This window comes from Miniopterus natalensis, chromosome 19, assembly GCF_054644295.1.
Source record: "Miniopterus natalensis isolate mMinNat1 chromosome 19, mMinNat1.hap1, whole genome shotgun sequence".
Taxonomy (NCBI): Eukaryota; Metazoa; Chordata; class Mammalia; order Chiroptera; family Miniopteridae; genus Miniopterus; species Miniopterus natalensis.
Genome location: NC_142099.1, coordinates 6,768,266 through 6,782,821, shown reverse-complemented (window position 1 = coordinate 6,782,821; position 14,556 = coordinate 6,768,266). Strand labels below are relative to the sequence as shown.

The following is a 14,556-nucleotide window of genomic DNA, read 5'->3' as shown; positions in this document are numbered from 1 at the left end:
GAGAGCAGGGTGGGACAATGTGGGATAATGGGAAGAAGTTTGAATTTGCAGTTGGGAGAACTGGTTTCAAGCCCTAGCTCTGCCTCCTACTGGCTTATATATTCATATGTTTGCTTATTTATTTCCCTTGGGAAAGTCAGTTAACCTCTCTGTGCCTGTTTCCTTATTTGAAAAATAGAAATAATAATAAAACCTTGACTCATGGCTGCTGTGAGATCAAGTGAGATAATGGGAGAGCAAAGGAGCTCTTTCCAAAATTCAATTTCATGCAGAGCCCCAGTATATAAAATAGATTGTTTGTATGAATAACTGCATTCACTGATATAATTTATAATTGCATAATTTATAAGAATAAATGTGCTTTATAAGTTAAGATTTATAATATTACTGTATTAAGGGCAATATTTATAATAATCAAGAGGCTGCCTCAATGAATAGAAAAAACTGAAATTGAAATATTGGGCGATCATGTCAGAGTCATGTATCCTGGCTCTGTCTCCACTTTGTTTACACAGAACAAAAATCCTGATTCACACAAATTGGTAGTTGTAAGCAGCAGCAGTGTTTTAAACAGTGCAATCTTAGGATCCTCTTTAAGACTCCTAATGCCAGAAGCTGCAAAAAAGAGTAACGGGGATTTTCCCTCAAACCATCAACATGCCAACTTCCAAGAGCAGCTCAAATTCCTCATTTTAATATTGAAGTTGCACAAGTTAACCTTCACTGACAATAAATGCGAACCGCCTGGAAGACAGGAGCATCAGGACGCATCAGGTGTTAATTTGTTACTGCGCTGCAACAGTTATGAGAAAAAACAAGCTCTGAACAGAGAAGCCTCGTCTCGGACTCAGTGTCTCCTGAGCCCGCCGGGCTGTGCGCTCTCCAGGCCCGCGCCCGACGCCCGGCGCTTACACCTGAGCCTGGATGGCACCGGGCACCGGGCACCGGGGCGAGCAGGCGCCGGGAGGGGCGTGGAGGGCGGTCGCCGGGTCGCGGCTTGGAGAGGAGAGGCCTCCGCTGTGCCGCGGACGCAGGGAAGACGGGGGTGGGGGGGGGGTAGGAGGGTGGGGGTGGGGGGGGGGTAGGAGGGTGGGGGTGGGTGACCCGCTCCGAGCGACCCGTTGAGCGCCGCTAACAGGCGCTGGGGCTCAGCCGGGCTTCTGGGGCGGCTTCTGCGGTGGTGTCGCCTCCCTCGGACCCTCACTCGGGACTCGACTCAGAATCGCCATGAGCGTCCCGGGCCCACCACGCAGCACCGACCGCCCTGGGAGGCGCATCTGGTGGACACCGCCCCCCAAACTTCTGCGGGCTTAAAGGCTCCGGGAGGGCCACCGCCAGACCCTTCCCATCCCGCCGCTGCTGCCGGAACTGCTCACCGCAGACACGCCCCTCCTTCCGCAAATCTGCACACACCCCTCAGCCCGCACACGCGCGCGCGCGCACACACACACACGCACACGGCCCTCCCCCACCTCCAGTCCCTCTCTCACGTCTTCTAATTGTCTGCAATTGCAACCAGTTGGTCCTATGTAAACTTAATTAAAAGATTTCTCTGGAAAGATTATTGATGTTCAATCTGCTTCCTAAGTAGCTTAATCTTTAAAAATCAGCAACTAAAAGCAAACGTTTGCATGTCTCATTGACTGGTGGCCAGCCACCCAGCAGGCGCGTGGGTGCTGGCGAGGAGGGCGACAGAGACCTCCCCAGGTGGGAGCAACAGAGCGAACGAACTTCTGCCCTCCAACCTTGAGCACTGTCCCAGGCAGGTATCACTCCCAAGGAGGAAAATTCAAAGCTCCCAGTCCCCTGGTCCAGCCATTCCTCTTGGCTCAGACTTTAATGAGCATTTAGTGAGAATGCAAGGCGGGACTTGGGGCAGCTCAGCTTCTCCTGCAATTTGGGGGAGCTCTGAGGGGCCCAGAGCTGCTCCCACAGCCGGAGTGAGGCTTGGCCAGCTACCAGCAGCTTTTCAGCGACCACATCCCAACCCTCCTGGGAAACACATCAAAGGAGAGGCTCCATGACATGCCTTCTCGGCTGGACCCAGACTCTGACTGGAACATACCAAGATGGCTCTGGGAATCCAAGTGCCTAAAGAGAAACTTGACCCTTCACCAGAGTGAAAGGGAAGACCTGTGCCCCAAACCTCCTGGGAAACAAACGGCAGGAATTATTTATGGTAGGAGTCCCTGCCTGATCCCAGCCGCTCTTCCGTTTTAGGCAGTGTGGCCTCCTGTTTCCCAGAAATTCCTGGGCATCTGGTCCCCTGAAACTGCCACAGTCATCATCCAAACTCATCTCCCAGCCTTTCCCTTACATTAGCCAAGTTTTAAAAACGTGATTAACCAAAAACACCAGTTAAGTGCTCAGGAAATGTTTGCTTTTGTGTGAATACTGCCAAAGGGAACCTAGTGGAGGCTTACAGACCCTGGAGAAGACAGCATGTTTGGAAGCTGGCTTTCAGTGACTTTCAAACAGCACAGAAGCAGCCACCTGCCTTGTGCATGGAGGAGTCAGTGCTGCACTCATACCTCTGTGATTGTGGGAGAGAAAAAGGCAGCTTCCATGAGGGAATGGAGACAGATCTCAGAGCTTGAAAATATCTTCCTCTCCTTTTTGTACTCTCTGGCAACCAATGCTTTTGGTTCAAGGTCTTATTCTTACCTGGATCATTGTCAAAACTTGTTCCCCTGTGTGCAAATCCATCCTGGCATCTGGCCTTACAGCTGTTAACAAAAGGTCACTGCCACCAACCCAATGCCGAGAGAGTCCTCAATCTGGGGTCTGCTAAAAGGAGACACTTCATTCAAATAAACAGTTTGCAAACCCAGGAAACGCAGGACCTAAACGAAACCGAAAGTGCACTACCTTCAGAAGATGCGCAGGCCTGCTTATATAGAGAAAGTGCCCGCCCCGGTCCCTGATTGGTCCATTTTTATGCAAATGAAGACTCCAAATATGCACAGTTTGATTGGTCTACATTGTACTATCCTGATTGGTTGGAAGCGCATGTTCTGATTGGTCGGTGATTATGCAAATGAAACATAGCTGCGCAGCTCTGATTGGACAGGGCAGATTTCAGCCCGTGAGTCGAAATACTTTCCAGCAGTTCCTTTGTAAGGTTAGGCTCAGCCGGCAGGAGCGCAGCGCGGGAGGTTTGGCTGCTCGGCCGCTGGTTTTCCGCGAAGTGCGGTGTGCGCGCCAGACCCCTGCAAACAATGGCTGCTGGGTTCTCGGTTATGAATTTGGGCCCAGTTAATCATGAGAATCCCTTCTCGGCACCCTGGGCCAGCTTTCAGCTTTCTCTCTCACCATCTATTCTTACCCCTTATGTTCCAGCCACAGCTATTTCCTTGAACTTGTCTCAAGCCTTACTCCTTTGCAAACGCTTTTTTTTCTACTCCGCCTTTACTGTCCAGTTCCTTCCAACACACATTTACCTGGCTGATTCCCACTCAACTCTAAAGACTTGGACTTTTTTCCGCATGCAGCATTTAGTTTCTTTCCTAAATAGGTTCTCCTATAGCACGTAGGACTTACCTCTATCATTGCACTTGTTACCAGTCCATCCCCTAGCCCCTCTCAACTTCCCTAAGCATTAATTATAAAGTATTTAGACTCTGGGCAGCTCAGTCCCCGAGGAGACAGCCAGGACACAGCCCATGTGTGGTGAATGGATCTGAGCTTTAGAGCAGACCTGGGTTCACACTCTGATTCATCTGCTTTTTTTTTACTGTGTAACCTTTGGAAAATTACTTAACCTCTCTGAGTCTTAGACTCCTTGTCTGTAAAATCAGAAGAGTAATACCTACCTGATAGAATTGTTATGAGGATTTAATGAAACAATTCACATTAAAAATGTCTGCCCCCCAATTCTTTCTTACCCTGTGCGTTTTCCTGGTCCTGAACCAGTGAGACAGCTTTTGAAGGCCCTCAGATATTTTTTCCTCTCTGAGCATCTGCATTTGTAAACTGCTGTTAATAATACTTAACTCACAGGGCCTTGAGGAGATTGATTCAAGGTATGTGAAACCAATTTACCGAATTAACATGACATGGTAGGACTCACACAGGAAACACTTGTATTCTTTATCATGCTTCTACCTTTGACCTCAACATGTGGACTAATTTTTATGGTTCAGGGTGAAATCTTGACCAGCTTCTGTATATTTTTCTGGTTGCTTTCAGGTAATTAATAGTCCTGGTCACTTTTAAGAGTGGGAAAAGGGAAGAAAATAATTGGTTAATATGTAAAGTAATACATTCATATTAATGTAAGGAAGAAATACTACAGACTGCAGTTCATTCCTCTAACTTGCCTTGTGGTCAAAGCTAGTATTTTTAACTTTCTTCTCTTTTGTTCACCCCATATTCCCCTTGTTTTCAGCAAACACCTCACCTAATACAGTCACTGAAAGATATCGATATTAACGTATTTTACATATACAGAATTAACCTGGGCAAATAGTTTTCTAAAACAGAAGAGCCCAAAGTTGTGAGTCTGGGAAGCAAACTTTTTCTTAGTGCATCGCTAGGAGTAAGGATGAGAGGAGCCATTCCCATTTCAACCCCTTGATTTTCCTGCTCATGAATCCGAGCTATGGGAGAAATAGCACTATATATGGGTCACTGATTTGGAAGATGACCTGTTGCTGGAACTCTCCTACTTAGAGGTCCCTTGATGTGGGTGGTATCTCCTTCACTGGCCACTTAGGATGCCCTCTTAGCCTCATGGCTTCTGGCAGTCTTTCCCTACCTGGGGGACACCCTTCCAGGCAGCCCTCCTGGGCAGTCCACATCTGGCCTTTGGAAAACATACAACATCTATGCTCTGCTAAGCTCTGCAGGTGCAGCTCACTCCCAAGATAGTTCTCAAGACTCACTATCCAGGCCCACAAAACAACCATATCCAGTCGCCTTCCGATTATTTTCAGGCCTGAGTTCCTCTGTCACCCTGCACTCCAATCAATTCAAGTCAAGCTCTTGGAGTTCTTTTCTGCAATTCCCCTCTGTCCAAATTTTGAGATGGGACGACTCCTATTGAACATACTGTCGCTATATAGAGTCTAGCATGGTACTTGATATATGGTGGACATTCACCAATAGAAATGATGGTGTTATTGCCAATCACCTAGCATGTAGGTCAATCCAGCCTTTGGAAATGGTAGGAATCCTCTTCCTCTAAGCCAGAGTGAAGGGGAGTTTGTAACATCATGTAAGGCTCAAAAGGCCATTGCTGGTCTTCCTTGTGCCCAGTCTACGTGCTTATTCCAAATATAATGTGTACAGCCATCCAAGTCCAGTAGCTTCTGTACCCATACGCATACCCAGACCCACACAGTGACATATCACAAGCCCAAGAAAGTCACGAACCAGCAGCTGCTCACACTGTGGGGAGGGAGAAATGAGCCCTCCCCTGTTCTAGAGTCCCTCTCAGTCACAGCAGGTGGGTGGGAACATGCTGGGCTTTGTGCAGCCAGCGTGCCCTGGTCTGATGTACAGGCTGGCGTCTGACTTACTAGTCAGTCACTGTACTGAGCTAGGGATGTATTTTTAATGTCAGTTTTGCTTATGGGCATGGAGATACCGCACTGAAATGCACAGATGCACAAAAACACCAGCAGCGTACGAGCAAACACAATTACACATGGGTGCATGCAGTTATTTAAAGTTTAAAAGTAGAAGTTGCATGAACTTGGAAAATATGAACTGATCTGATCTGGGTGTAACAACATATTAGGGAAGCATTCATCTGTCTCAAGTGTTTCTCTTGGCCTCTGTCTTAATCTTTATGTCTTCATTGCTTTGGTGGTTAGATCTCACAAATGACACTGGAAGGAATTAAAGGGGACACAGGCATAGCCTCCAAAATAAAATCCCAAACCCAAAAATACAGCATAGAGTCATCATTTTCCAGTCTGTACCAAGAAAGAGTCAATAAAAATATCAGGGCAAGGGTTGGCAAAAGTTTTCTATAAATGGTCCAGTAGTAAATATTTTAGGCCTTGTAGGCCATATGGTCTCTTTGCAATGACTCAGCTCTGCTGTTGTAGCAAGAAAGTAGCCATAGACAATAATACGCAGGTGAACACAGTTACGTTCCAATAAAACTTTATTTACAAAGTCAGTGGGCCAGATTTGGACAATGAGCCTTAGTTTGCAGACCCTCACACTAGGCTCTAAGGAACCCAGAAGCCCTCGAGACTGGCTTCACAGGTCTTCCAGAAGTTGATAGGAGCTCTATTTCATCTCTTCCAGAAAGGACAAAAATTGACTGTTTTGGATGCAGCATGGGTTTTGTTCTAATTAATTTGTGCTATGCTTTGGTGTTTTTATGCCCTGAATGAGTGATCTCAATCCCTCCTTTCTGTCCCTACTCCCCTCTGTGTGTATATCTCTAAATCCTTCCCATTCTTCTTTGTTCTGTCCTGTTGCACTCACAGCGTTGGAGGATTTGGGAATGAGAGTCTCACATGCATCCTTGCTAAAATCCTGGCTTCATCTGCAGCTTCCTCATCTGTACTGGAGTAAAGAGGCAACATGCAGTAGTGCAAAGAGCGCTTGTCTGGATCACTGTGCAGGACATGCCACCAGCTTGCTGTGTGACTTTGAGCAAATCACCTAACCTCTCTGAGCCTTCCCCTCATCTGTCTAATGAGGGAGTTGGTTATCTGATCTCTAACATCTCTCCTAGCTCTCAGATTGTGATTTTAGGCTACTGTCTGGGGCCATTAATTAGGATGTCACCCATAGACCTTAATGGAACTGCCAGGAGGTGACAGAAATTAGCCACATGATCTCCTGTAGTTGGCAACCTTCCTAAGGAGGCAGTGGGGACAAAAGCTAACTTTGGGGAACCTGGGATCTCATCCCACTAAGGGGAGGAAAGGAAGACAGATGACTCCAGGATGCCTGTGCTGCAGGGAAATTAATTTGCATTCCTAAACTGCCACTGAATTGGTTATAAAATGTGCACAAGTATTGACTTAGTTGGAAACTAGGGGGCTAGTGTTGGGAGATGGGGTGTTTTCCCTTCTCCACCGGACCCTCCTGTGCGGTCTCTCTCCTGGCCATGTAAAGGACACCCCTCAAAGCCCAGCAAATAAATATCTGGACAGGTCAGGAGGAAATGGAGACTTTGAGGGGTTAAAAAGTGGATTAGCAAATTTCAGCTTTTGCCAAAGGAAAGAGGTCTCTTTATCAGGGATGAGAGGTCAGAGGGGGTCAGGGAGCTTGGACTTTGATTGAGGCAGGGGCTGGAGGAGGTTGGTAGCTCAGGGGGGGTGGAATGTGTGCAGTGGCATCCCCACGCTCTCAGGCTCACCCCCCAGCTCAAAGCCCAGCAGCTTGTAGACACAGCAGATGGGCACAGGGCTGGAGCCCCCTCCCTCCCTCCCAGACACAGTCTCAAAGGGTGGGGAGGGAGTGGAGAAGCCCACATCCTGGCCTCCAGGAGGGCAGGCTCTTAGTGTCTGACTCTGCTAAAGCTGTCTCGTTTGTAGCCTAAATAATTCACTCACCAATCTCTCAAGGAGCATTAGAAGAAAAACAAAACCTGACCAAGACCTCGAGCTCAGGTTCCCACTGACAGAAGGCAGGCCAGGAGGCTGGGGAGCAGACCTAAGCAACAGAGATGAGATGGCCTGCCTTCAAAGGGTCATTGGGGTTGGCAACCTTCTAAAAACAGTTCTGAGGCTGGTTCTGTTTAGCTCGCAAGCTAAGAATAGTTTTTACATTTTTAAAAGTTAAAAACAAAAGTAATAATAAAATAAAATTAAATTAAAATAAAATTAAATAAAGAAAAAAACAAAACAAACACCACCAAAGAAAAATATGCCAAAGAGACTGTATGTGGCCTGCAAAGCCTCAAATATTTATCATCTGGCCCTTTCCAGAAAGTTTGCTAACCCTTAATCCACTCCCAGCCCTGAGGAAGGTGATGAGAACCTCTGACCTACTCTTTGACCAACCTACCCTGCAACCCCACTATGTGCAGGGACTCAAAGTTGTCAGTTCTGATATTTACAGTCTAATGAGAAGCTGCATCATTGTCCACTCCATTACCCAAGACAAAACAAAGCAAAAACAAGAAGACAAACCCTGGAGTGGGATGAACAGTCTTGGTTCTACCGCACAAGGAGGGAGGGGGAGAAGCAGGCAGGGACTGAGACTCAGCCTCAACCCATCGTCTGAGGGTCAGAATCCAGCATTTGCCCAGGTTGGTCTCTACTGGCACCCCTCCCCTCAGGGCCTCACCACGCTCTGCAGTCCTGGCCATCCCAGCCGACCCCAGCAGTCACTGAGGCTGGAGTTCTCTTACTGATGAGATCCCCAAGTAGCCTGTGTCTCAGTCCCTGAGGCCTGAGTGTGAGCCCGGCTGTGCCAACCCTCGACCCTGGACAACAGAGGTTCCATCCAGCCCTGCGGAACCTGTGAAGGACTGACCAGCCTGGACCCCACCCGGACCCTCTCTTAGCGCCAGAGCCTCTGAGAGTTACAGTCCAAGGATTCTGGAAGAGATGGGTCAGTAGAGTCGGCAGTAGGGCTTCCAGCTCAGTGTCCCAGCTGTAACTGGGCTGAGTGATCTCTGGGCTGTCGTGAGGCCTGTTTGGAATTTTTGGAGCTGAGGGCGGAGTGGAGATCCAGTGGCCCCACATCGTGGTGTGTAAGTATTCTGGTTCATTTTAGACAGGAGAACAGTGACCTTGGTAAAAGTTCCTGCTATAGGAGCTTCTGAGAAAAATGTTGCTGCTGTCCAGCCAGTTCTTTGAAGCTTCCTATTTTAGAGATAAAAGCAACATGGAAGGCCCAGGTCAGAATCCCACAGCCAGGTCAAGTGAAAAGGTCAGTGGTCTAGAGAATTGGCGGCCCAAGCTGTGAGGCCTTGGGCAAGTCACCTCACCTCTCTGGGACTCAGTTTCCTCATCTGTTCAAACAAGCAAACAAACAAAAACTCAAGGTGCTTGGACGGTGGGCAGTGATTTTAAGGTTCCTCTCTTAGTGCCATCTCCTGCCCAATGAACAGCCCAAACCAGGCCACACCTCTACAGAAGCTTTGCTGGAAATTCTGGCTTCATCTCTGCTTTCCTTCCCCAAGTCAAGCCAGTCCCATCCAAAAGATAGACAGCCAGTGTGGCATTGGGGTACATGTCTTCCTTCAACATGTTAGCAGTTTGCTGGGGTTCTGGACTTATGTGAGGGAGGGAAGTGGTGGGTGGTGAATGTGACCTCTTATCAGTGGCCAGGGGGTGGCTGAAGAGCTGTGGGAGTCTCATCCCCAAACCCCCAATATGACCAGAAGCCACATTCTGGTACCACATGCTTTAAACTAAATCATCTAAATTGTCTTTCATCAACTCTCCAACTTGACTGGACTTTCCTTGAGGGCAGGTATTGTATCTTGACCTTCTGCTGTGTCCCCCAGGAGAGCTCAGCACAACGCTAGGTACATGGATAGAGATCTGTCCATACCCGCTGAGCGGCTTCACTGAAATGCCCCTGGAAAAGGGATGCTGCCTTTGGCATGGGGCGTGTGTCCAGATAGGTGAACCTCCAAATTTGCTGGCTGGAAACTGGATACCAAGCTTCCGTCCATGGCTCAGTCAAGCTGTTCTGCCCAGGCTGTGACCCCAAGAGCTACCGTGTCACCTAGAGAGCAAGCAACGGAGAAGGTCAGAGAAGAGAACAAATACCCCCAGGACGTGCAGGTCATGTAGAGGTCATTGCTGCCATCCCTTCTCCCTAATGACGTCCAGCCTGGGAAAGCATGGCCAGGTGGCCCGTGCAAACATGAGTCAGGCAGGTCCCACCACCGTGTGCTTGAGGGGAGTTACTGAAACTGCAAGCACAGTGACCTGCAGCCTACAAACCCAAACTTACAAAACAGTGACAGCCCCAGCTGGGTGGCTCAGTTGGTTGGACCCTCATCCTGTATACGAGAAAGGCTGCGGGTTCGGTTCCCGGTCAGGGCATATACCTAGATTGCGGGTTAGATGCCTGGTCGGGGAGTGTAAGGGAGGCAACTGATCGATGTTTCTCCCTCACGTCAAGGTTTTCTCTTTCTCTCTCTCCCTCTTCCTCTCTCTCCCAAATCGATAAAAAAAATCCTCAGGTAAGGTTTAAAAAAAAAAAGTGACAAATGTCACCAGCTCTGAGGTGGGGGTCTCACTCTCTTCTGGTCTTAAATATACTCAGAATAGCTGTCTCCCTTGCCTGCCTATAGATAGAAAGCTCTCCTTTATATCGGCCACACTTTTTCTTGCTGTAGCTCCCTCTGTTTTGTGCTCTCTAAAAATGTTCTCTTCAGGATCCCAAAGGCAGTCTTTCCTTCTGTGTTTTTTGTTTGTTTGTTTGCTTTGCTTGTTTGCTATGTGTGGCAGAGGCAAGGGAAGGCAGAGGCAGAGTTCTGGCTTGTCCCACGGTATCATCATAAATGGCAACGACAGAGCTACACAACTAGTTAACCGTGACACACACGGGCTTGCTGACAAGTTTGATAAAATTTTCATTACCCCTTGTTCTTCGGGGCAGGCAGCAAACCATGAATTTTCCTGGGTCACAGCACAGCAATTCAACTAGAGGAAGGCAGGTGTGAGCCGCAGGGAGTTGGGAATCCTGGGAGTGTGGGGTGGGGCCTGTGGCGGGGTGGGCGGGCAGAGTGGCTACTACAGAGTCCCTTCTGAATTATCTAGATAATTGTCACAACTCTCTACTTTGTTCCTACGGACCCGACGTTTTCCAGGAGGCAAACTCACTCCAGACAGAGGAGGAAACCAAGGCATATGAAGCACCAGGAAATCTGCCCGGGACTCATGGCATTTCAAATCCAGAGGCCCTGACTCCAGTCCCCAGAGTCAAGACAGACCTGGGGGAACTGTCCAGAGATGTGCCCAAATGGTTTGCAGATCTCTCCTTAGGACACCGACATCTCCCAGGGCTCCTGTGCCCCCTTTTCCATCCCAGCTGAAAGGGAAACAGTAAGGGGATGAAGGGTCTACCACTGGGTACCTTGGTGGTTTTGACTTTGTGCCCACTGCTGCAGCTCCATCCTGACAGGTCCGGGAGCACTTTGCACTCCTCCCCGGGCAGGCAGGGCTCCATCTGGCACCACCACCTCTGCAGGACGATGGAGGCTATGGGAGCAGAAGGCAATGAGGGGAGCGCTAAGCCCTCTGCGAGTACAGTGTGTGGTCAAGGGGTGTCTGTGCGGAATGAAGTGCACATTTGCACACGCCCCTGACTTTGAGCCCTGCATTTCCCTGTCTTTCCCCTACTCGGGCCGCCCAGAAAGGCCCAGGCACACAACCATGTCAACCTCAATCCCACTGACCCCTGCATCCACCAAAGACAGCACAGGGTGAAGGCAGGAGACGCTGTGTCCAAGGCAACCCTCAGGTTGAGCCACCGTGTCATTAGCCTCGAAGCACAGTCCCAACATACCAGTTCGTGTATGTGAGCAAGGGTGCGAGCCGTTCGGGCGGTCCACAGAGCAGGCGTGCACAAGCGTGAGAAAACGAGCATGGGTGGGGCCATGGGAAAGGGGGTGGGAGTGAAGGCATGCACGTGCCATGGGAGGGGGGCAGAGGCCGGCTTGAGAACGAGAGGAGGTGTGAGGGCATCCATATGAGGGGGCACATCTGTGTGCGTGCCAGGCAGTGAGTGCCGGCCAGAGGGAGGTTTCTCATCTATGAAATGGGATGGTCACGTCTGCCCTCCCCCAGAGGCTGCCCCATCATTTGAGATCCGACATGGAAGCCCTGAGATGGGAAACTGTATCCCCAGCAGATGGCCAGGCCCAGACAGACCTCCTTATCTCTCTGATCAGGCCCTCCCCTCGGGGTCCCAGCCTCTCACTGACCGTCCACGCAGGAGGGCTTTGCCCGCGTGGTGCCAGCCACCTGGCCGGAGGAGCAGGAGCACTTGACAGTCTGGGAGCGTTCCTCCACGCGATTCCTGTTACAGCAGCGGTGAGAAGCTGTCACTTCGCAGGTGCCCTGCTTCACGAGGACTGAAGGGGCCAGTACAGGATCAGGGACCTGGCTCAGGCCTGCACCCTGCTCCCTTCTTCCCCGCCTGGACCCCCACCCGGGCATCCCTCCAGCCCCTCCTCCCAGCTTAGGAGAGGAGAAAACGGAGGAAATCTTCCTGCTGCTCCAGTGTTCCAGTCCCTTCTGCTTCCCTAGCGAGGCCACACTCATTGCCCTTTGGCAGAGCCTGGCCCTTGGGCAGAAGAAGGATGAAATCCCACACCAACAGGACACCTCCCAGCTTCCTCCAGAAGGGCAAGGGCCCCGGGGCTTACAGTGCGTGGGAAGGATTATCCGCTTACACAGGCTTTAGCCATCCCAGAAGGAAAATCGCAGAATTAGGCCAGGAGGCTAGGCTTAAGCCCCCACCGGGGGCCTCTCTCCCTGCAGAACAGCTTCGGGCCGGGCCAGAAAGGGAAGGTGAGCAATGGATCTGCCCACGTTTTGGGCCTAGGACAGCAGAAGGGGCAGAGTTTCCTGGGGGAAGAACAGAGCGAGGAGCCAGAGCCCCTAGAATCTGTGGATTTTACTCTGCCTCAGAGACCTGCCTACTGTTGAATGGGGTGGGTGGTGTCCAGCAAACCCCTCCCCAGGCCCTGCCACCTCCCCCAAACCTGTGGGGGTTGGAGGCTGCAAGGAAGCCGAAGCCAGGAGGGTCCACAGCCAGACCAGGCAAAGCGCCAGCAGCCAGCCACCCGTGCTCCAGTTCCGCGCGGCCCTCTCACGCATCCTGCAGAGAGAGGCACATACCTTCTTGCTCCAACTCCAGGCACAAGCCCACCCCTCCGCCTCTGTGCCACACACTCTGGGAGGCACAGAGGTGGGCAGGGTGCACACCTTGTCCCCAGGCAGCTCTCAGCCTGGCCCAAACTCATTGTAGAAAATAGTGAGTGCTTTCCTAGCAGGAAGAGGGGCAGGAAGGGAGGCTGTCCTGCTGTAAAGCTTTGTGAAGATGACATTTAGAAGGGGCCTTGAAGGGCGAACCAGACACTGTCCCATGGACAAAAAGTGACATGATAATGCTGACTCCCAGTTTTGGAGCACTTGGCCCAGGCACTTCACAAACAGGGTCTTGAATCTTTCCCAGCTGTCCTACAAAGTAAAATTATTTGTACCTATTTTACAGATAAGCAAACTGATACTCAAGAAGCCTGGACACAACCTAAACAACCATCAGTCAAGGGCGGGCTAAATATACTGGGGAGCACTGTACAAATGCAGTCCTGCCCAGGCAGCTGTGAAAAAGATGAGGAAACGCTTTCTGTGCCGAGGCAGGCAATGATCTCACTCAAATATGCATAAGCTAGCTCTGGAAATGTACATAAAAATCCTAATAACGTTGGTTGCCACCAAGAAGGGGAACTGGCTGGCTGGGAGATAAAAAGTTAGAGAGAGACTTATTTTTGTTCCTCTCATTCTTTCACATTTTGGGTTTTGAACCTTGGGAATATACTAGCAATTCAGTTTAAGCAAATTTAAGTTTAAAAAGGAAGAAATGGAACCAAGGCTAACAGAAGTCAAATGACTTGCCCAAGGCCAGGCAGCGGGTGGGTGGCAGGGCCTGGGAGCCCAGCAGCCTGCCCCAATTCTACTGCACCACCTTGCTTCTGCTCTTATCCCCTTTCCTTCCCCTCCCCCATCCTCAATGGTCCAGGCCCCCCAAATCCATCCCAGAGAATGGGCTAGAGATGGAGGGGGTCCCACGGAAACTGAGGCACAGAGCAGCTGGAAGCTGCTGGGCCCCTGGAGCATCGCTGGGCTCCCTCAGATGTCAGCACAGTGCTGGGAATACTGGAGGCCAAACCAAATGCCAGGACCTGGCTGCTCCCTTGGGTAGGGTGCTGGGTCTCCTCCGTTCACCCCCATTCTCCCCGTCTCCTCACTCACCTTTATTGGGAGCTTTCAGTTTCTGTCTGTTCATCCACTGGCCTCAGGCTCACTCCACCTACACAAGTAGGAAGGATTCTTGGGGGGTTGCAAGGGACAGAGGGAGCACATGGCCCTGTAGGGGGTAAAAGGAGGCTTCCTTGAGGGCAAGGGGGTGGGCTGAGCATGAAACAAAGCCCAATTCTGAGTCTGTTCCCCAAGGTGCAGGGCAGGGGGCAGTCTCGTCCCCACTCTGGGAATTTGCAGGGGTCCTTGCAGACTCTGGGAACTTGCAGGGTGCTTATCCTGAGAGGAGTAGCTGAGGGAGTTTCTCTGTCCCAGGAGGAAAGCAGGGCTGATGGTAGGAGGTGTCTAAGAACCAGCTCTGTCACCTGTCTGGCCTTGGGAGGGAGCTGAAGGCCAAGGCAGGGGTCCTGAGCAGGATCTCACAGGATGCTGCTCAAAGAGGCACCTGGGACAGACCCTGAGGTCCTAAATCCTCTTTGCCTCTACCTCCTACCCCCCTCACAGCGGCTTCCTGGGCTCACATGGAGATGGCTCAACTCTGCCACCCGCACACCATTCCCACTCCAGGGGGGCTAGAATGACGGTCCTCCAGCTCTCTGAGCCTCAGAGGCCCAGTCCCAACAGCTTCTCCATTTCT

The 14,556-nt window shown here is 50.6% G+C and overlaps 1 protein-coding gene across 3 annotated transcripts; it reads right to left on the bottom strand.

Moving 5' to 3' along the window:
* Positions 1 to 8,868: 8,868 nt before the first annotated feature.
* On the bottom strand, positions 8,869 to 14,018 carry TAFA3 (TAFA chemokine like family member 3). Of its 3 annotated transcripts, XM_016223459.2 has the most exons (5): positions 13,914 to 14,018; positions 12,641 to 12,756; positions 11,858 to 12,007; positions 11,008 to 11,132; positions 8,869 to 9,648 (listed from the first exon to the last, which is right to left on the bottom strand). In XM_016223459.2, the coding sequence occupies exons 2-5, from the start codon at positions 12,753 to 12,755 to the stop codon at positions 9,637 to 9,639; spliced, it is 402 nt and encodes a 133-aa protein (XP_016078945.1). In that variant the 5' UTR covers position 12,756; positions 13,914 to 14,018; the 3' UTR covers positions 8,869 to 9,636. The 3 variants fall into 3 exon arrangements, with proteins under 3 accessions (XP_016078945.1, XP_087683872.1, XP_087683873.1); XM_087827746.1 differs by lacking the exon at positions 13,914 to 14,018 and having other exon boundaries at positions 11,858 to 12,476; positions 12,641 to 12,705; XM_087827747.1 differs by lacking the exon at positions 13,914 to 14,018 and having other exon boundaries at positions 11,858 to 12,711.
* Positions 14,019 to 14,556: the final 538 nt, after the last annotated feature.

Coding starts and splice junctions, on each gene's coding strand:
- TAFA3 (XM_087827747.1), bottom strand. CDS start 12,197: ATGAGTGTGGCCTCGCTAGGGAAGCAGAAGGGACTGGAACACTGGAGC. Junction 11,133..11,857: donor AAAGCCCTCCTGCGTGGACG/GTCAGTGAGAGG, acceptor CTGCTCCCATAG/CCTCCATCGTCCTGCAGAGG.